Source organism: Serinus canaria, chromosome 21, assembly GCF_022539315.1.
Source record: "Serinus canaria isolate serCan28SL12 chromosome 21, serCan2020, whole genome shotgun sequence".
Classification (NCBI taxonomy): domain Eukaryota; kingdom Metazoa; phylum Chordata; class Aves; order Passeriformes; family Fringillidae; genus Serinus; species Serinus canaria.
This window is the reverse complement of record NC_066334.1, coordinates 3839017-3860151: the sequence shown is the minus strand read 5'-3', so window position 1 is coordinate 3860151 and position 21135 is coordinate 3839017. Positions and strand designations below refer to the sequence as shown.

The 21135-nt window shown below is 44.4% G+C and overlaps 1 protein-coding gene across 2 annotated transcripts; it reads right to left on the bottom strand.

Annotated features, from left to right (window-relative positions):
• Positions 1–10107: 10107 nt before the first annotated feature.
• ERRFI1 (ERBB receptor feedback inhibitor 1) lies at positions 10108–20389 on the bottom strand. Of its 2 annotated transcripts, none has more exons than XM_050982600.1 (4): positions 20279–20389; positions 13757–13953; positions 13559–13635; positions 10108–12631 (listed from the first exon to the last, which is right to left on the bottom strand). In XM_050982600.1, the coding sequence occupies exons 2-4, from the start codon at positions 13876–13878 to the stop codon at positions 11436–11438; spliced, it is 1395 nt and encodes a 464-aa protein (XP_050838557.1). In that variant the 5' UTR covers positions 13879–13953; positions 20279–20389; the 3' UTR covers positions 10108–11435. The 2 variants fall into 2 exon arrangements, with proteins under 2 accessions (XP_050838557.1, XP_050838558.1); XM_050982601.1 differs by lacking the exon at positions 20279–20389 and adding an exon at positions 19737–19877.
• Between the last annotated feature and the right edge of the window lie 746 nt (positions 20390–21135).

Here is a 21135-nt window from a genome sequence, read left to right as displayed (position 1 = left end):
TTTCTCCAAGGCTGAGGGAGTTCAACTTACAGAAATGAGGTTTTCAGTGTGTATATTTGGGCTTTCCCACTCCCATTAAAATGGTAATAGGAAAAACACTCAGAAAAATGAGCCTAGAGCCCATGGATGTATCTGCTTAACTTGCAGATTCTTCCCCCGTGTTCAGCAAAAGACTTGGTAAATAAAATATTGTAGTGCTGCTTGCATCACAGTTACCTTCATACAGCTGACCCTGTTCTCAACCTTCTACATTGCAGATGTCCAGCAAACATGAATTTACTTGGGTTCTCTTTCTGTGTCATTAACTTGGTCTTTCAGTTAGGGTAAGTAGGTGTATGAACTAAGATTAGGCTAATTTTCCTCTTAGGGGAAGTGTTACAAAGGGGTTTGCTGATTCAAGGGAAAAAAAGTTGCCTTCCACTTAGCAAAATGCTTTTTTTCTGACATATCAGTATCTCTTTTCATAAAATCCCTTTTACCTGCTGCTGAAAGGTGAGCTGAGGTACTTTTCTGCTCATTGTTTTATGTACACTTTAAACTTTTTTGCCTTTTTATTATTTGCAAGCTTTAGTTTTAGAACCTGTGGTAATTTGGTTTCTGCTGCCACTGAGGCCAGCTTAAACTGAAGGGAATGCATCCACTTTTCTCTGTGTAACATTCAGCATTTTGTTCCCTGGCAGCTGGAGGGTTTGGGGGTTGGTTTTCCTGATGAGAAGGCTGCCAGTTGGCATCTGCTCTATGCCTCGGATCATCTCTCAAGAATAATGTGGGGATTTTTTCTCCTGATTCTGCTTGTTCTGTGGGCTTGAATGCTTCATTGAGACTGAGTTCTCTCAGGGAATTGAGAAGTATTATATGGCTTAGGAGCAGGAATGCACAAGAGGGCATCCACCAGTGAATACTTGCAGTGATGGGAAATATTTTCATTCAGGCTGACAAGCTTCTAACTAAAGAAGAGGCAGAAGAAAGGTGGAGAGTGAGCAGTCTGGTTTTGTTGCAGTTCTCTGCAAGTTTCTTCCCAAAAGGGGAAGGTGAGGTGCACAGCGCTGTGCTGTGAGCAGGAGCAAATCCCATCTCAGGAATGTGTCCCTCTCAGCAACAGAGAAGGGATGATTTTCTAGAGAGACAAAGGTTTTACTTTTAGAATGGGTGGAGACAAACAGAACCATAATGGATACAAACCAGCCTGCACACTAGTACTTAAAGCTGTAAAAGCACACAAGGGAGTAAGCTTCATCCAGTAATTACAAGCCTTGGGCAGCTTGCTAGCCATTTATGGATATGCTTACCATTTGGTGTGAAGCCCACAGTGACTGGCAGAGCAAAAAATGATTCCTTAGTCTGATTGTTTTGTTTGTTCTTTCAACAAAAAGATGCAGTGTGATGCAAACAGAAGCAGTGATCCCAAAAGGATAAAAAGTACCTGCCTTCCAGCAGCCTGGATGACCCATGACTTGGTTGGAAAGATCAGAGAAGTAGGAGGGTGTCAACTACAGAAATAATCCCTAGCACTGCATCCATGCTGTCATTCATGTTCTCATACTCTACCTTCACAAGAAAGGATGTGTTGCTGTTATGTGGAGACTGCATTTTAGTAGGGCATGGGATGCAACATTTGAAGCTTGAAAAATAAGCAACAAAACCCTGGGTGAATTCATTTGAATTAATTAATTGTTGCCCAAAACTGTAGATAATCTTTCAGCATGTTTAGAATGTGGCCTTGTATGTGGTGTGGAAAGAAAGGAAAATATGTCAAATGAGAGCAGATATGCCTCCCTGCTGCCCTGTTTGTCAGCTGACAACCCAGCTCTGACAGCACTCCCTGCTCCGAGCTTCAGTGGATATTCTACAGTTCCTGCAGCATCATCACTTGGCAGGAAATCAAAAGCTTTCTGGGAAGAACAGCAAGAAGGGACAGGCTGTCCTTGCTGCCACAGTTTATCTGGCCTTCAGCCTCTTCCTGCCACCTCTTGAGAAGCATCCAGGGAAGGGCAGGGGCAAGGAGCAGGTTGTGGGAATCCCTGCAGTGGTGCTGCCTCAGCCACTGGCCCAGCTCCTTCACTCAGCACGTGTCCTGTGTGGAAGGCAGCACAGGGCAAACCTCACCCTTGTCTTCCAGGAGCATCTGTGGACACTTGGCAGAGCTCTGTGTGCAGAACAGGCCCAGCCACACAGCTCAGATGGGAGGGAATTGAGCCCAGGTCTGTGTCCTGAGTGCACCCACAGTACATTATTATTTAAGGGACTATGGAGGGATAGAATATAAGAAAATAAAGATAGTGCAGAAGGTAGTCTCACACCTGAGGAGTTGCAGCTGTACTAATCACCAAAGCTTAGGAACAGGCCACAGCTGTGTCCAATAAGCAGAAGAGTGCTACAAAAGAGTGGGTTAGGTGCTTGAGAAGAGAGTTGGGGAGTTGGAGTTTGTTGGCTGTACTGTGAAGAAGGAGTCAGTGCTGAGGGGAGCTGCCCATGAGAAGTTATGGAATGTTTGTAATAAGATGACAACAGGACTAGGCAGCGTTTCTGGCTTGTGTTTTTGTAGCCATGCTTTGGGAAGCAATGCTGACACACATGATAGGCTCCAGAACTGAGTCCAGACTTGGGAAAAACAGGATCCTGTGTTTTAGGTAACACAAGTCATCTGTGTTGCTGAGGTGTACTGAGGGCTGCTCTGGGTGCTGCAGCACTCAGGGGTTGCAGTGCTCTGTGTCACACCCAGCAGTGTCACTCTAGCAGCTCGAGGAGCCTTTCTGTTCTCTACAAGATTGTTCTGTGTGCTAGGAGGCATCACAGATCGAGAGGAAGCTTTTATACTTGGGCTTGTTCATTTGCTTTACTTCATTCAACAGCTTCTAATTATACCCTTTGTACAACCTTAAATAATTCCTCCTTACACAGGGTTTATGGCCCTCCAAGTCATGTAGATACTTCTCTACTTTTACAGTTTAATTCAAGGCCATTCCACTAATGGTAGAGGGAGGAAGAAGAAAAGTTTTCTGAGGATCTCATGCAAGCACTCATATTCTAAAAGAGCAGAGTTGGGTCTAATGAGACTTGTGTAACATTTATAACACTGAAGCCTTCCACAGCTGATGGAAGTTTCCCAGCAGGACTGGGGGCATTTCTGTGCAAATCCTTCTGATTTCTGAATATTGATGGATGGTGTAATTATTTTTACAGTTTACAGTGGCAGCACCTCTGAACAACAGACAGAACTTGCCTGCAGTTCTGCTGCTGTTGCTCCCAGTCCCACTGTGTTTACCCCTGGAAAATATGGGGTTTGGTGCTGGGCAATACAGCATCATCTGCTGGCTCTAAACCTGGCAACGAGGCTCCTTCCTGCACTGTAGTTTAGTTGGAATCACTTTGGTTCTTAAAGACTCTGTTCAGGGCTTTGGCTGCTAGGATTTAGGATTTTCAGAACTTCTGTACTATGAAGAGGCATCTTTCTATTGAGGTTCTTACAGTTACAGCTCTTCTCTAAGCAAGGTGTTTGGTTTCTCTGTGCTGTTAAGTTCCAGTGAGTTATGCTGTCAGAACAGTCTCCATGTAATTTCAGAACCACTTTTTGAAGTTGCACACATTTTACTCTAAGTAGTGTCAACTCTGGGAGCTGCCTATTTCTGTGCATTGAAATATTTTCAGGTTTTAATAAGTTCCCCTAAGAAACACACTGCTACTCCCACATACACGCAGCTCTAGTCTCAGACCCAGACCTTCTCCTGTATTATTTTGTATATGACATGGAAAAAGCACTCTCACACTGAAGTCACCAGCTAGGCATGACAGTGACTGGCACATAGGGAGGAAGTAAGCTGCTGCCTTGAGTGGTGATGAGTCTCATCACTATCATTTGCATTTTTCACAGGAAATCTGCTCTTGGGTAGGAAATTGCAGTCTCAGAGAGAACTAGCAACAGATGATGCATTTATCTGTGCTGGCTTTTCTCGTGACTACATGTGATAGAGTGCTCAGTTGTTGTTCCATGGTGTTTTGCAAAGGAGTACTTTACCCTCCTTTCAATCATGTAGACAGTAAATGAATGCTTGTACTTGGAAATTAGAAATAATGAAGCTCTGAGCTCCTGGATGGGCTCACAGAGACACAGGCTTTGCTGGCAACTTTCAAATAAATCCCCTGCAGCAAAATTTTTTTTTCTTCCCTCCTCTTTGGAAAACTACAGGGCACGAACAACTTTAATAATCATTTCAAAAATAAAGGAAGGGCACTTAGGGTGACATTCCCTGGCTGGTGCCCAGTGATGGTTCTGTTTGAATCACCCACAATGAGGAGAGCAGATGAAGCCTCTCCTCCCCTGCCCTGCTCTTGCTGTCCACAGGCATTTCCATAGGTCATGAAGAAGAGTTGGAGGCTTTGGGTCTTGGCCACTTGTGGGTCACTTTGCACAAAGCCTCTTGGGGGAATATTGTCTCATGAAGTCCTCCAGGGCTGCAGCCTGCCAGCCAGCCTGCCTGCCTGCCTCCTGTTGTGCTGCTGCAGAAAGTCAGGGTTCTGCAGCTGTGTTGCACTGGCTGCTCCCTGCAGGTGACTGGCCCAGCTTAAAGCTCAGGTGTTAAATTGTGAACAGAACTGCTTGTAAAACAGCTGCCTTACTCATCCTGCTGCTCCAGGGCATGCAATAGCATCCTGTCTTATCGTGGAGACTGCTTTTGATCAAGCTGGTCCAATTAAGCTCAGATGACAGCAGAAGTGTGGCCTGCGAGAGGCAGCATGTCCAGAGCACCCTGCAATGGCCTGTGAGGTGTCAGCAGCTGAGCAATCTGGAGCTCACCTGTGCACTGTGCTGCTCTCCTGGAGCTCTCCTGTGCACTGTGCTGCTCTCCTGGAGCTCTCCTGTGCACTGTCACCTCCAGCTCAGCTTGGACTGCTGGCTGTGCCAGTTGTCTTAGTGGAGAGGCTGCTCCTCCACTGGAAATATTCCCTGTGAATGGGAGTGATGGGGTCCTTGGCTTTTCCCAGCTGTGTACTGCATCCAGCACTGGCCATGATATGATTGAATGTCCTCACATGGTCACCTCACCCTTAACAATGTGTATGTTTAGCCTGTCAGCCTTTAACAAAACAATAGCACAAAACCATTTAACTTGAATTCAGGAACTAACCAGTTCATCCTTCCTTCAGGCAAGCCCCTCTTCATCAGAGCCTCATGACAGTTCTCCTTCTGCCCCTGTGTAAAGAGCAGCTTACTGACATTCATCTTGCTGGCATCCATTTTTAAAGGTTCTCAGGTGGGGCTGTCTGTCCCCGTGGCTTTTAATGAAGCAGTTACTTTCATTCATTGGGCTTTCTCACCATGATGAGAGTTACTCTGAAAAGACAACCCTCCCTCCCACTAGCAATTGAATCCCATGAGCAACAGAATGTGTCAGGGTGTGTAATCTCACCTCTGCCCTGTGTTGTTGGAGGCCTCTGCACTGCCACGTGCCTGTTGCTGTGCTGGTGCTGTGTAGATTCTGCATCACAGCAGCTCAGTCCCAATTCCAGCTGCTAAAGCTTTAAGTGCTGGGGTGTTCAACTGAGGTGCAGGAAAGCTTTTCTTGAATAACTTATCAACATGACGTGGGGCCAGTGAAATCATCAAGTGCAGCCTAATATGGTTCTTTCCTCTGGACCTTCCCAACAGCCAGTAGGTGACAATACAGGGATTGCAAGGCCATCCTGCCAGAGTGACCCGAGTCCCACTTGCTGTTCACTGCTGTCTCCCTTGATTGCACCTTGCCATGGAGCAGCTGGACTCAACATGGCAGGAGCTGATGTGGTCCTTTGTGTGACCTTCCCTGAAGCTGGTCAATTCCTGGAGAGCCTGACACCTCAGCACTGCAAAGTTTATAGGGTTGCTTGTGTGTTCCCTGCCTTCCATAGGGCACTCAGTAGTGCTGACCCTGTCCTTGAAGTGGTTGTGAAAAGAATAAACACATTAACAAAGGTAAAATAAATATTTCAGGTAAGAGGAACGTGTAGGTGGTGGGCAGGGGAAGCTATTCTGTGTCAGGCCTGATGACCCCATGCTTGATTCAGAGACTTGGTGCATGAAGGGCCTCTGAGTATGTTATGACAGTAAATGTGATTGATAATTAGCATCCTTAAGCAGATTCAGGGTGGGTATGGTGGGATTATCTGGCATGGTTTTCCTTCTGGTGTTTCATGGCAGTGTATTTGCAATTCTCTAACTTTGTGGCTTTCACATGTTAATAATGTGTGGATGGCAGTTTTAATCTTCAGAAAGAAGCATTTCTTCCTCTGAATCACTTTGTAAGGAAATGAATAGCAGTCATGGTTCCCATGTTTCAGTGGCATGCCACTTAAAATTTGGAATACCTAACACCTTTTCCAAAATTAACCACAACTGGGATCAAGGTGCACACCAATATATAAATAATATAGCAACAGTATATGAGCAATCACGGGTGTGGCTTCCATGTATGATTCAGACAAAATAATGAGCTCTGTGGATGAAAATAGGCATTTGGGTGGGGATTATGCAAGGCCTGAATTATGATGCAGGATGGGTGGGGGCAACACCTCTTTCAGTTTACAAATGCTAATCACAAGCTCAGCAGCCAGAAATTTCTGCAGTGCTATTTAACGAATATTAATAAGTATAATTAAACGTTGTGTGCTAGATTTTCAGTGCCAGGAAGCTGTGTGAAACAGAACATTTGCTGTATGTTTTCAGTTTTAAATGAATACAAACTGTTCTGAAAAGCAAGCTGACAGGAAATGGAAAGATTAGCCTACTTTACAAACAAAAGTTTACCCTAGGAACATTGAGTACACCCAAAGAAAATCAATAGGTTACCTAACTGCAGAGTGCCTACAAGCAGATAAAATGAGGGTTTACCTTCATCCCCAATTTCCTTCTTGACATAATCCAGTGAGTATGTATTTAACATACAGCTTGTAATATTAAAAGTGTTTATAAGGGCCACAGTCTGTAATCATGAGTTTGAAGGCTGGGAATTCCACCATGACTGATCTGGCCATCATCTTAACCCTGAATTCTTGACAAGACTTGGTTTAAACACCATCAGCAACTGCTCTGCTGTAGTAACTGCCCTTGCAAAATTGGGGTCCTTGTCCTGGACTAGGAGGATGCTTTCTTTTTTCATGTCAAAACTTCAACAATTCACTCAGACTGTTTAAAAACAAAACCAAGGCTGCAGCAGGAGCACATGTGATGTTGTTGGGTGCTCTTGTGCAGTTTCAGGATGGTAGTAATTGTGCCTGCTGCAGTCTGGGAGTGAATGGAAAACTCTTAATGACAGCAAGCACAATCAGTACATTGAAATAACTGCAGATTTTAATGATGTCGTCAATCAGCATACTTCCGAATCAGGTTTCCTTTCTGGTTTATCTCTTGTGATGCAAAAGAAGCTGATGATCAGCTAAAGCTCCCTTATTTACTGACTTTATCTGTTTAACAGCAAGTTAATATGGTGAAGTTAAGCTAATGGGTTTTTCAAGTCACCCAGTACTAACACTGCCTCTTCTTTTCAGGAAAAAGTGAGGCAAACATCCTTTCCTTTTGATGCTCAGCTCCTCTGGGTTGATTTGCCAGTCAAACTCACCAAGTAAAGGGTGTTCTGGAAACAGGGTGAATATGACAGATGCCTTTTGCTGTCAGTTGTTACTCATTGTGCTTTTCCATGGGCTATCAATGGCTTTGAGCCTGGGGGAGGAGGCACCCAGCACCCTCCTCCCATTCTCACCAGCTTTGCTGCCAGACACATCCCAGTGATCCTGGGCTCGCTGTAGGGCTGTGCTGGACCCAGCCCTCTGGAGTTTATTGTGGTGTAACCCCTTTGCCCCAGCACAGCTGCTGCCTCCTGACACCAAGGAGTCCTCCCTGACCCTGGGTGGTGACAGCAGGGCTCCTGGGGCACAGAGGAGGGTACTGAGAGCAGGGGAGCAGTGTGGGCACCCTGCTCCTTCAGTCAGGGGGCAGTGAGCAGCACTGCCTTTCCACACACACACATCTTCCTTCCCTGCTTTAACACAAATCCTGGGCCCTCCAAACTTCAGTTTATCAAGTTATAACTGCTTTGGAGTGTGATTATTCCAGTCAAATCTAGCTCTCAGAGGCAAGCTGTCAGGCCTTGCTCAAGTGAGTCCAAACTCTAAATATTCAAACATGTGATCAGGCTGTTGCAAAAGCATGTTGTGTCCTGACAAGTCTTATCATGTGCTAGGGGATGAGCAGAGAAATGTCTCCTGGCCAGAACTTGCAAAGCTTCCCCCACAGCTCTGCAGCCTTAATTACTCACTTGGAAAATTAAATAGTTTTTGGATCATGCAGACTGATTCCCAAAGCACAGGAATCTGGTGTCTAAGAATATGTGCAAGGCTTCCACCTGCTTTTGTCAGTGACCCCTTCACAAAAAGAACCACTGAATTGTGGACCAAGTCCTCAGTGACACCTCTTCACTACAGAATTTTAAAGATAAAACAGTCAAGTTTTACACTGTAAGACTTGCATGTAAGTTACTTTCCTTGCACTCAAGAGGCATTTGAGCTCTGTAACCTGTTTGAATGTCTTGCTCACAGCCAAGCAGTTCCTTGCTTAACTTCTGAAATGTTAAGAAGTTAACATGGTGCTGTAACTCAGCTGACACACAGCTCACAATAGGAAAGCTAACATCACTACAGTGACTTTTAATACTCAGGACTAAGTGGCCAATACCAATACCCTCAGCAAAGGAGTATGCAATTTTTTTTTTCCTAAAACACATGGAGGTTAGGCTAAGTCTTAAATGTTTTAGGAATTTCAGAAAAGGTTATGTAAGGCCATTCAAAAGCACAAGTTTTATAATGGTTTTAAGTTCTTCAGCTAGTACACAGAAGCAGCTCAAGTAAAAAACCTTCTGCTGTTACATTAGCTGTTTTTAGGGCACCTCTCCTGCTGACAGAATTGAAATATGTGCTGGAATGCAGGGCTGGAGATACTCTAACAAATACCTATTTTATACCAGCTATGTTTAAAGTAAAAATGTGGAGTATCAGGAAGGGAGTGGGACCCAGAGGCAAAAGCCAGGAGAGATTTATAGGGCAGTTACTTGGGTTAGAGGGAGTTCTACTGGAATGACAACTGAGGCTGTGCCAGCTCTAACAGTCTGTGAGGGAGAACTGCAGCTTGGCAGTGTCAATGTTTGCTGCAGCAATGATGGTGTTGAGAGTTTACATTATTTTGGGGTCCTCGAGTTACAGCCTTCCCCTTAAATATAAGCAGTTTTAAGCATAGATTTTACCTTTTCATCTTATGAAAATCCAGGGGGTGGAGGGCAAGCAGAGCTTTCAGTAGGCTGAATGGGAGTTGAAAGCCTTGCAGAGGATTAGGTAAGTTGTTTATGTTTTGAAGCCTATCATCTGCATGGGCTCTTAGTGCTAAGGCACAGCAGTAGGTGTTCAAGCACCTTCCTAAATAAATCTCAGCAACCCTCCAAGGTGTGAGAGCCAAGGGATTGGGCATTACTGAAAAATTGCATCTGACATTTTTCACATCCAGTACAATTCCAAGGCTGGTGCCCTGTTGTATTCTGAAATAATCCCACTGCCAGACCAAGGCAAGTGTTTGCCTGCACACACAGCCAGAGGATCAAAGCCATGTGATGCTTTCTCTCTTCAGCAGCCTCATCCATGGCTTGCATACTGTGGTGAAATACACTTGCTTTGTGATAAGTATTCACAATTTCTTTCCTCTTTTAATCATGCTGGTTTTTAGCAGGTGAGAAGTTGAAGACAGGAACACTACTGCCCTTTCCTTTCTGTACAATGGTGGCTAATGTGCTATAGGGGACTCTAGAAAAAAACAAAATCATTAATAATGTTAGGCCAGATAAATTAATCTTACAGATGCTTTATTGTCAGCACAAAACTATAGATACCATGCTACCAGTTAGTAGGGTGGAATTAAAATTAATGGTGTGCAACGTGAGTTATTGAACACTTCTGCAGAAATCTTGAATTAAATGCAAGCTGAATTCAACATCTGTTGCATTTTTAACATTACTAACTTTGAACTTTCTAGTAAGTGCAGAACTAAAATGCAATTGCATGCACTATTCAATAAAACAAAAAACAAAAATGTATCATAAATAAGTATTTTATAACTTTATTAAACTCAAGACATGACAATATTCAAAATACAAAGTGAATTATTTTTTATTCAATACTGTACACAATGCAGAAATATCAGTGCATTTCTATAGCATGTATTTCACCTTCATTTAGTTTGTACTAAAACAAATAAAAAGTAAGCTTAAAATAGCTCAAACATTTCATTCAGCAGTTTAAACTGTAAACACCTTGTTTACTTCTGTTAGGAGGAACACATTCATCTTCTGCACCCCTGTTAATGAGCACCCTTTCTCTTGTGCTTATCTGTGAGAGGATAAATGTAACCAAACTGAGCACAAGAAACTGCTAAGGTGGCACCTCAGTGAACTTCAGTGAATGGCTGAGGCACAGTGAGGAAAAACAGCAAGAAGCAGCATCTGCAGCAGCAAGAGATGGGACTGACACTGTTCATAAATGGAATCATGTTTTTTCCTCATATCCTCCTCCTCCTCCCCTAAAATACTGAACAGAACCCAGAACACAAGACCAGCTTGTGCTGTGTTTCTGTAGTTAATACAGTCATAATTTCTGACTCTAGGTGAGCACATGGTTGTTACTGCCTACCTAACAGCAGCCCTGTGGCTGCTCAGGACACATTCACACATTTCTAGGATCCAGCAGGAAAAGAGCAGCAGCAGAGGCTTAGCAATAGCTGGTCCAAGTCTCTTCTAGGAAAAACTGCAAAATTGAGCCAAGTGTGTCTAGCAACTGAATTCACAAAATCTAACTCATTTTAGAAGTCTATTAGCATCAAATTAATTTGTAAGATAGATTAATCTTTCAAAATGCACTTCCAATATGCCTGCCAAGTCTTGAAGTGGGTATCCTGTCTCTCATTTACCTTATAATGAGACATATCCTAGTAAAAGAGGACAGTCTGTTCTCAGTAGAATTACTGTGGAAAAGAAATTTTGGAAAATAGCTATTACAAAAACTGTACTGCATTACTTGGTCTGTTGTCTGCTTTATAAGTGACTCTTAAGCAAAGATCAATTTTTAATTTTTTTTAAAATAACGTTGACTACCAAACATGTTCATCTAGGTAGCATACAACTGGCCAACTGTGACTACTATCCCTCCGTGTTTCTGCAGAATCTTTGTAGGTTTTCAGCTTACATACCAAGACAAGAAAAGTCTTAAGAAACATATTGAATATATGCAGCATAAGAGGACTTTACCATCCACTTTTCAGTTCTCAGAGGACAAACTGCTCCTACTTCATTATCTGTAAGAACTTTGTAACATGATAAAGTTCAGCTCCATCCCAAGCAACTGAGCTGAGCCTGTGCTCCCAGGCACTACGGGGAAACCACGTAGGACAGGTGTTTTCGTTTCAGGGGACCACCTATATCCATTCTGGGTTTTGAGTCCAGTTTTATTGGGGCTGAGGTGGCTGTGCAGTCACCAGACCAGGACTGAACCTCAGTGTTAGAGCTCCTCTCCTCTGCTTCTCTGAAGAATTTCTCATACTTGTCCAAATACGGAGGTCTCTCTGGTAGCAGATAGTAGTGTGTTGAACTGGCCTTCTTACCATTTTCAATAATTGGAAGAATGCAAGGGACCCTGTTGGAAGATCCTTCACTATTTTGTCTTTGTAGAGCTTTGCTGCTGACATATTTAGGATCAGGTGCAAAGCTCTGGGTGGGGGGCATAACCCCATTGAGGTATGATGGGAGGCTTTTGGGGCTGGGGGTGCGGGAATTGCTGCGTGACAAAGGCTCTCGTGGGGGCACTTTGGGGGGCCTGTCTTCATCACTGTATGCACTGGAAGCAACTTCTGCTGACCATCTCCTGTAGTCTGGCTTGAGAGCCCGTGGGGGTATGGGAACCCTTGGTGGAATCTCTGGTTTATCTTCATCAGAAGTTGGAGATGACCTGTTTAAGTGTCCAGTTAGTCTTACTATGGGTTTATTGAGAGATCCAGCTGGCCCAGAGTGGGACCTTCTCAGGCGTCGATGCAGCTGCTGGGGAGGAGGATAAATACTGGATATGTACACATTTAGGCTTTGTGTAGGGTTGGCATCTTCTGGTTTTGGTCCTGCTGGAGCATCAAAATACGCATAGTTGATTTGTCCACAGCCCCTAAAGCTCCGACGGCTTGGAGCACTGGATTTAAAAGGAGGAAGTTCATAATCTTCTAACAAAAAGTCAGTATCTGAGCTAGTCAGGAATTCTACCTCTTTGTCAACCTCATCTGGAATAAAGTCTTCAGATATAGGCAGAGGGGGTAGTGGCCTGCAGCTGCGATCATTAGAAGATGCAGACAGAAATTGAATTGGTCCATTTTTTATTGGCATGTGAGGAGGTGTTTCTTCAGAAACACAGCCCATGGTCAATGAGAGTTTACTAAAGCCAGGAATGAGATGGTCGTCATACCTTGAAATTGGCTGCTCATTTTTGGGACTTACAGGAGGTGGACTGGATTTCTGAGATGGGACTTGGATGCAACTTCCAGCAACGTGGTCATTCAGGGAAGCCTGGTTGGAAGAGTGCCCTAAAAAAGTGAGAAATTCTTAGAGACACTTTTCTAAGCAACACTCCAGCACATGACTCTGCCACTGCATATTGAATTCCTTCTAATGCAACAGTGAGTAATCTCTGCTTAATGTCTTCATGTAGTGAAATGCAGGTATTGCAGATCATGTCTGGTCAAGGATTTATGCATTAGTAGTGAAATGCAGGTATTGCAGATCACATCTGGTTGTGGATTTATGCATTAGTTAAGATAGAAGCAGATTATTTTATTGTTTTAGACCAGTGCTCCAGTTAAATGAGGTAGTTCAAGAAACCTCAAGCATAAGCAAGAGAGCTACAAAGATCCCAGCATAAGACCACAACATGTAATTTTTTTACCAAATATTTTTTCCATCAAAAGTGTAATGGCAACTCAGAGGCCTCCTATGTACAAGGTGAATGGGAGGGGACTGGAAAACACTTGGATGCTTCCAAGCGTCGTCTCTGTAGATGCTTTTCACGAACCCAGACCTACATGGTTTTATGTGTAAGTGCAATCACAAAACCATGTGGGATGGCTGCTATAAGGATAATTGTACAGGTAGTTATCTACACTAACATGTGTCACACATATGGGTGCATATGAATGTATTAGAAAGACAAGCAAATATAACAGAAGATTTAGAAAAGTTAAAGCCAGAAAAGACCACAAGAACGACCCAAGAGTTTTTCTGCTTTGCATTAGCCAGTCATTATTATCTAAAGCAACCTCTGCTAGGCTGCACAAGGTGCTGAAATCATACAGCACGATGAGAAAAGAAACAAGAACAAGCCATGGAAACGATGGTTTAAGTCGATAATGCTATTTCGAGGTGGCGCTGTCGGTTCCCTGAGCAGCCAGCAGGGGGCCCGCAGGGTTTGCAGAGCAATCCCCGCAAGTTGTACACCGGGGCACCCCGGTACTTACCGAGGGACGGCAAATGCTGCTCGGCTGATGGGTTTAAATTGTATGTCACTGCTATAGGGTCCACATTGAAGAAAGTACTAAAAAAAAGAAAAAAAAAAAAAAAAAGCCTTCACTGTAAATGAACCATAGGTCTGTACTGGCACAAGTATTTGTAACACTCATTTCATAGATTTGAAGATAAATTTTAGCCTCACTCACTTTTCAAATCCACTGTGGGTACCCCAGCAGGTTTTCAGGCTGCCCATGCCTTGACTGGTGTGAAGAAATCCGGTTTTTAAGGGGACTCTCATCTCCTGAGCAGCAACTCCTGCAGTTGACATCGTGCAGTGTTCTCTGAGGATGTCTCACAACCCTTGATATTCAGGACTTGGCAGGTTTCCTGCAGCTTTCATTCCCTTCAAGAGGGAGGACACAAATGTCAGAAATGCAAACCTGATGTTGCTCCATGTCTCATCTGAATTTTCAGTATTCAAGGAATTAAATAGCTCTGTAGAACAGCCTCCTATCCCAATACTTGCCAACTGGAAAACTTGACCAAGCTTCTTGTTTTGAGTCTGATTGCAAAATTAAAGTACAAAGAACTACACTGCATAGAAAAAAGGAAGAATATGTTATGGTATTGATATATGGCAGTTGTGTATCCCATAGCTTCAGTTCTTGAACATAAAACACTAGTTACTCATGCAAAAAGAGTTTTTTAAAAAAGTTTTCTAGAACAATCTAACATTCCAGTAGATGCCTTCAGCTGCATCTTCCTGCTAAAGATTTTAGGTTCCAGTGCAACCAACATCTAACAGCCTACTCCTATGTTAAGTATTATCTTCCACAGACTTTGCTCTAATAAACATAATTATTGACTAATTGAATTAGAATTCTAAAACTTCTTTTACATAAAACAGTAACTAATTTTAACTAACCTAAACATTAAGATACTTTAAAACAGCCTCAAGTCTTCTAGCTATTTCAAACAAATTGGAAATCTAGTGATTTGAAATAATCTCAGCTGAAACTGCTGTGCTGCATTCACATCTATTTTGAATGTGTGAAAAATGCTTTATCTGGCTCATTTATGGCAGAAAAAATATGTTGGGAATTGCTTTATATTGAGTAAGTAATCAGTCTACAGAACAAATTGACTCACAGGACTTCGTTTAGGAAATTCATCAGGGAGGGGAAGGGGAAATGTAAAATTAGTCAGCATTCTGAAGGCAGGAGAAATTAAGTCCAAGACTGTAAAAAATATGTTCTCTGGGTCTCTGCTTCATCTACACAAATAGCCTACATTCAGCAAGTGCAATATGGTCTGTTTAAAAAAACATACAAAAACTCTCCCAAACCAAACCCCATGCAAAACAGTTTAATTTGTATCTCTCTTGAGAATCAATACTATGAACATATAATATTAATGTGAATTTGTCCATATCCCTCAACCAAAAGAATTCCATTTAAAGAAAAGCCAACCAGCAACTGAGGGCTGGCAATATCAGGGCTCAGCCAACATGGCAAGAAAATGTGGTACAGACACAGGTAGCAGCTTATACTGATGGTGAATCTGCCCAAAACCAGGCATTCTGTGCAGATGTGTAATCTTCCTTTTCCTTTAGCAGAAAAGATCCATTATACTTTGCCAGCATGAGGGATGGGCCAACTCCCAAGCAGGACTAAGGACAGTAAAGCAGGAGCCCAAGGATTAGTTTGCAATCCAGCATCACTATTTGCAATTTCTAAACAATTGTTTGAGAAAGAAAACTCTGCTGCACTCTTTCAATTTTGAATTGGTCCAGTATTGACCTTAAGAAAACAGTAGCTTCTGTACTTTGCAGTAACTTCTGTAGCTTTATGATGTGTGAGACCTAATCCCGTTCTCTTCAGGAGTGTGATGGTTTTCTCAATCCTGTCTGCATCAACAGAAGTGGGATTGTTTCACTCACTGCCAGATACCCAATATATTTTAGGCAGGCATTTCAGAACAAGTCTAGCCAGGAGACTTTAATAGAACTGAAGCAGTGTTCTATGTACTGCAGCACAGTCCTGCTTCATTCAGCCCTCCTGATTCTAGTAAAGACCATCCTCTTCAGAAAACCTCCTTATAAAGCTAGCTTAACCCTGGCAATTTTTGCATAACACAGCTCAGTTGGACCCTTCCCACTAACAGGAACTGCAGATATTTCATAGCAAAATAAAAACACAGAGCCCTGGGAAGCAATAACACAGTCCTGTAAGCGCAAGTAGACCCACTGTCTTCAGGGGAGCAAACACTAGAGATACCCATTCATCAAAATGACTTAAGCATACAGTACACATAGAGCACTAATTCTAAAATTACTTCATATCAACCTAATTTCCAAATAAAACATCCATCTTATCAGCTCACACTGTATTGAACAGTGATTTTCTTTTTTTTGTGCCTCACGGATCCTATCCTATTAGCAACAAATCTACAAAAGAAAGAAAATTAATTAAGAGAGCTTAAGACTAATGCCTGCTATCCATTTCAATATTTCTGAAGTCAAATGCAAGTCACAAGTTAAAAAAACGCTGGTATAGAACACTGATTAGTCAGCAAATGATTGTACTCCACCTCAGTGTGTGTGCAAGATCTGACAGGACCATGAGACATTGATTATGGTATAAAAAATGAGGGGGGGAACATCTGCTGGAGTTTGAGAGCACATGTAACGTGCTGGCTGTGATAACACACAACCCTTGCAGGGCTTGTTAAGCCCAACCTCCACCAAATCCCACGCCTAAACCACTACTAGTAATTACTGTGTCAGCTTTCTGAATGCTGTCTAAATCTCAGCTCTCAAGACTGATAGTTGCACAATCACCTCTCTGAAATCTCTCTGGAATGCTAAGCTCAACATCTGAAACAGACTTCAACATTTACATACTCTAGGAAAAGGTAATTTTCACTTGTTTCAGTCTTTATTTTTTCAAAATAAAGCACAATTTATATAGCCATAAAGCTTGCTTCATTCATCAATGAGCTCTTTGGGGATTCACAGGTGATTTGCCTTGACATTTGAGAGAGTTATGAAATTGTCCTATATGCCTTAAGCTAGGATATCAAGAGAGGTAGTGCTTCCACTAAACCACCTAGTTACTTTTTCAGTGTAGTCTAGAGAAATGGTGCTTGGATTTTAAAACATGCATAAGCTTGTTTGAAGACAGTATATCTTAAGAGGGAGACATGAGAACAGCAATTGAATACAAAGTTTGTATTTTAGACACCATGCTCTTACTAGAACTGAGTAGTATATATTATATTCTAGGAATTGGTATTAAAAAAAATTACAAAAGTCAGCCATGAAGATATAAACATCAACAGTTTTCACTGTTAACTGCTGTCCCAATTCTGCCTCCTTAAAAGTTTAAGGATCTAAACTTAGCCATAAATAACATCAAGCTCTATTTGCTGAAGAAAATGGACACTGCACAGTAATGAAGCATTGCTGATCTCCATTTGTGTGCTGCTCATTTGCACAGAATGGGCTCTCAGTTACTCTGCTTGTCTGACCTACTTATGCAGTTTATGGCATTTAGGAAGATCGAAGCACTTCTGAAGATGGTACAGTTTGTGTGATTCAAGAGGAGTACAGATTAAAAGTATGGCTGCTAATTTCTACAGGGCATTTACAAGCCAAGGCAATTGGAAGATTTGCTGGGGCATTAGGAAGCTGCTGACACCCTTCCCTGTAAGGCATGGTAACAGTATAAAGGAGGTGCTTGTAACCACTCAGCTCTGCTTATGTTAACAAATATCAATAACAGTAAGTATTGGGGAGGAGATAGATTTTTACAATTTTTTTTCCAAAGCCAAATATACCTTCAGACTTCAACAGGAGGGCTATGTGTGAGCCAAAATTAGTCAAATGTATCCATAAATACTAGAGTAACTACATAGTGAGAACTGTGGGCAGATTTTATGGTAAGTTGAATTACAGCAAATACCCCAAATATACAGTTTTCATACAGATACATATGAATAAATACTTGTGTATTAACAACAGTAACCCTCTGTTTAGAAACTAAGAAGCATTTGCATATGTATTTAGCACAACCTATTACCTATCACCAATCACACACAGAATCTTATTCCTCTGCTCCCTGTTCTCCCAGCCCCAATGCAACCAAGTATTTGAGGCAAGTTAAGTTCCTAACAAAGAAAACCTTTCTGGTATGCACAGTAGACCAAAGCATGCTCCAGAATGTTTCATTTAATGGGTATGGAATAGAGCAACTTGCTGTACAGATTTCTGAATGCCTGTACAAACTTTCACCAGGTTTTCTAAAGGCAGCACTCTTGACAAGGAGATTATACACTTCTTGTAAGAAATGGGAAAAAGGGGAATGAAAAAATAAGACCTGCTTACAACCCTGTTGGGAGGGGAAGAAATGTGTCTACCTTAAATCCACAACCTATTTTTTGCTCACCTTGCCACCACATTATCTTTAACGAATCTCAGAAGCAATTCACAGGAGGAGGGGCACATTTTTGCACTACAAGTCATCTACTCCAGCTAGCTGTTCCTTATTTGACAATGTGATGTAATTTCCTTTTTCTCCTCTGACTTTCTATTTAACGTAAGTACCTGAGATACAGCCACCCCTTTTCATATTTAAGTATTTCAGACTTCCAAGTATTGGACTTTAAAAACCTAAGTGCTGTTAACATACTTTCCGGAACTCCACATACTTATAAAAATTTTTAAAAATTCTGTCTCTCTATTTCTTATCCCTCAAGTACTTCTGTCTTTGCAGCTAGATGAATGCTGAGTGACCAACACTTAGCAGAAACAGCCTCATGAGAAAGATAGTTTAAATCTATTCACTTAATAAATAATTAGATCTTCTTTACTATGCACCAATCCCCCATAGTGCAGTTCATTATTCCTCAGTCACAGGCCAAAGCATGCTCAGATACAGGCCTCAGAAAGTATTTCCATTTATAGGAATCATATTCTTTACAGTTATTGTATAAATTAATTACATTCTTACAACTTTGGGATATTTTTCTACAGATTCTGCCAACCAGAAATGGACCACTCTGTAGTAAAGAATTAAAGACTATGATCACTAAACAGTCAAATCATGGGTGCTTGCAAATAAAACAAGTCCTATGGGTATACAACAGACCAATCACCTGAACAGCAGACAAACTCTGTATTTAGATTGTAACAGTCAGCTATTGGAATACATTCAAAGAACCACAGTTCATCAAGGAGTTTAAGTTCAGTTAAAATTTGGGCTACCATTTCACAGTCCTACACAGCAAATGGGAGTAACCTTTAAATTGCCAGTAGAAAACTAATAATTAAATAGCAAGACAATTGCCTTGCCTCTGCTTGTCAGATTTCAGATGCATGCTTAAGGTATGGTACTTCACCCTCCTGAAAATTTTAATGTGAATATAGACAGCTTACATTCAGGAAATAAAAATTCCTTTCTAGCTGACTCAGACTCATAACCATAGTGTTAGACACACTGTGATAAGTTTTAATTCTCTTTTCTACTACAGAGAACTGGAACTGTTTTTCTCTGAAATAAGTCCTGTACTGCAGAGCATGGCAGATATAGGGCTTCACTAAGAACATATGCCCATCAACTCAACAGGTAGGTTTCTATAAAAAAAAATTCAGAAAATTATTCCATATAGGTAGATTACTAAGGAAAGACAGCTAAGCTTGTGCACAAAGTAAATTGAATAGTTTAACAGATTATAAGTGCAATTCACAAATGCATTTGTGATGCAGAGGCATCATTCACCTGCCATTCCAGTACACCAAAGATTCAGGTATTCCCAAAACGACCAAAGACACCTGGCTCCCAGAGCCTTTCCCATACAGCTAATCTGTAACGAGGTACTGTTATCTTTGGATCAAGCACAATACATTTTTAGCTTATTCAGAATAATAAGCACAGGACCCTTGGTCAGTGACAGGAGAGCACTGAAGTCTCTCTGGAGTCCCCGGCCTGCTCGCTCTGCTGTCAGTGCTGAAGGATACAGCGATGTCTCCAGATTTAACCACCACAGACTGGCTATTTTAGAAAATCGAGCATAAGTGCGTAATGAGGTATTAAGTCACAAAGAAATGTTTATTCTAAATTAAGCCAGCCTAAATTAGAGTGCGAAGCGCAGAGCCTGAGCCCACAGTGCGGTCTCTTGTTTACTCACAGGAGCGAGAGGAGCAGCTCGGAACGAGGGAGAGAGCACTGATACTGTTTCGGGTCAGGAAGAAAACGCGTGGCACGCCACGTTGATTTTCAAGAATGTGGCTGCGGGCTCCGCTGACCCCGGGCGGGTCCCGTCCCACTCAGAGGGACCGCCGCCGCGGGAGCGGGCCGGGTGTCGCCCCGGGACCCCCCGCCAGCCCCGGGGGGAGCGGAGCCGCAGCGGCTCCGGCCCTGCTCCCCCCGCCCTCTCAGCACAGAACGCGCTCCCGGCTCCCCCCGCCGCGCCGCCGGCCCTCACGCCCGCCGGCGGGGCCGCACCGCGGCTCCGAGCCCCGAGCTCGACCAACCCCGGCGCCACGGCCCGACCCACTCGCGTGTGCCGCCGGATCCGCCGGCCCCCGCTTTCCTCCCCAGTAGCGCGGCCCGGCGCAGCAGGGATGGGCCGGGCCCGAGCCGCGGGCGGGCAGCCCCGGTGCGGCAGGCGGGCGCGGGGGCCGCCATGGCCGCGAGGGGCGCGGGAGGCGCCGCGGGGCCGTCACTCACCCCGACAGTGTCGCGCAGCTCCGCGCGGCCGCCGGCGCCACACGCATGCGCCGCCCCAGCGCCGGTCACTGCCGCGGCGCGCGCCGGCCGCCGCTCTTATGGAGGGGGGCGGAGCCGCGGGTGGCCCCGCCCCGCCTCGCGCCGAGAATTCGTCACGGGGGGGCCTTAAAGGGGCGGGGGCGCGCGCCCAGGAGGGCGGTGTGGCGGCTTCCGGTTCCGCCGGCGCGGGGGCCGCGGCGCTTCCCGGCGGGGGCCTGGGCGCCGGCGATGCCGCCACCGCTGCTCCGCGCCCGCCGGCGGGAACGGGCCCCGGGGCGCCCTCTGGGTGGTGCCGCCTCCGCCTTGGCAGCCCCTTCCGCCCCGGCCTGCGGGACCGGCCGCCTCCAGGCTCAGTGAGAGCGGCGTTCGCCAGGCGGGGGGGAAGAACGAGGAGCTCGCGCTCGGCCGCTCACAGCGGCGGGCAGGCAGCGCCCGCCGGGGATGCTGAAGCGGTGCCGCTCGGTTCTCCAGCGCTCGGCGTCCTGCCCTGTCCCTCTGTCCCTGGCCGGTGCGCTGATCCCTCAGGGCAGCTGCCCCCTGCTCCCCGCTTCTTCCATCCCCGCGTTCCTCTTTCCTACGGCGGCAGTCACTCGTTCTGTTCCTCCCCGGCGTGTCGCGGTCCTGTCCCGCCGCAGTCAGGGATCCGCACTGCCCGTCTGTGTGGGGAGTCTCCCTCCGCCTTCCCCGGGCTCGGAGCCCTCCCCGCCGGCAGTAGGGAGCGCTCGCTCCCGAGCGAGCGGGGCTGGGGCGCGGGGCCCGGGCCGGGAGGGAGGCGGCGGCCGTGGCTCCCCGTGTTTCCCTCCCGGTCGGTGCCTCCT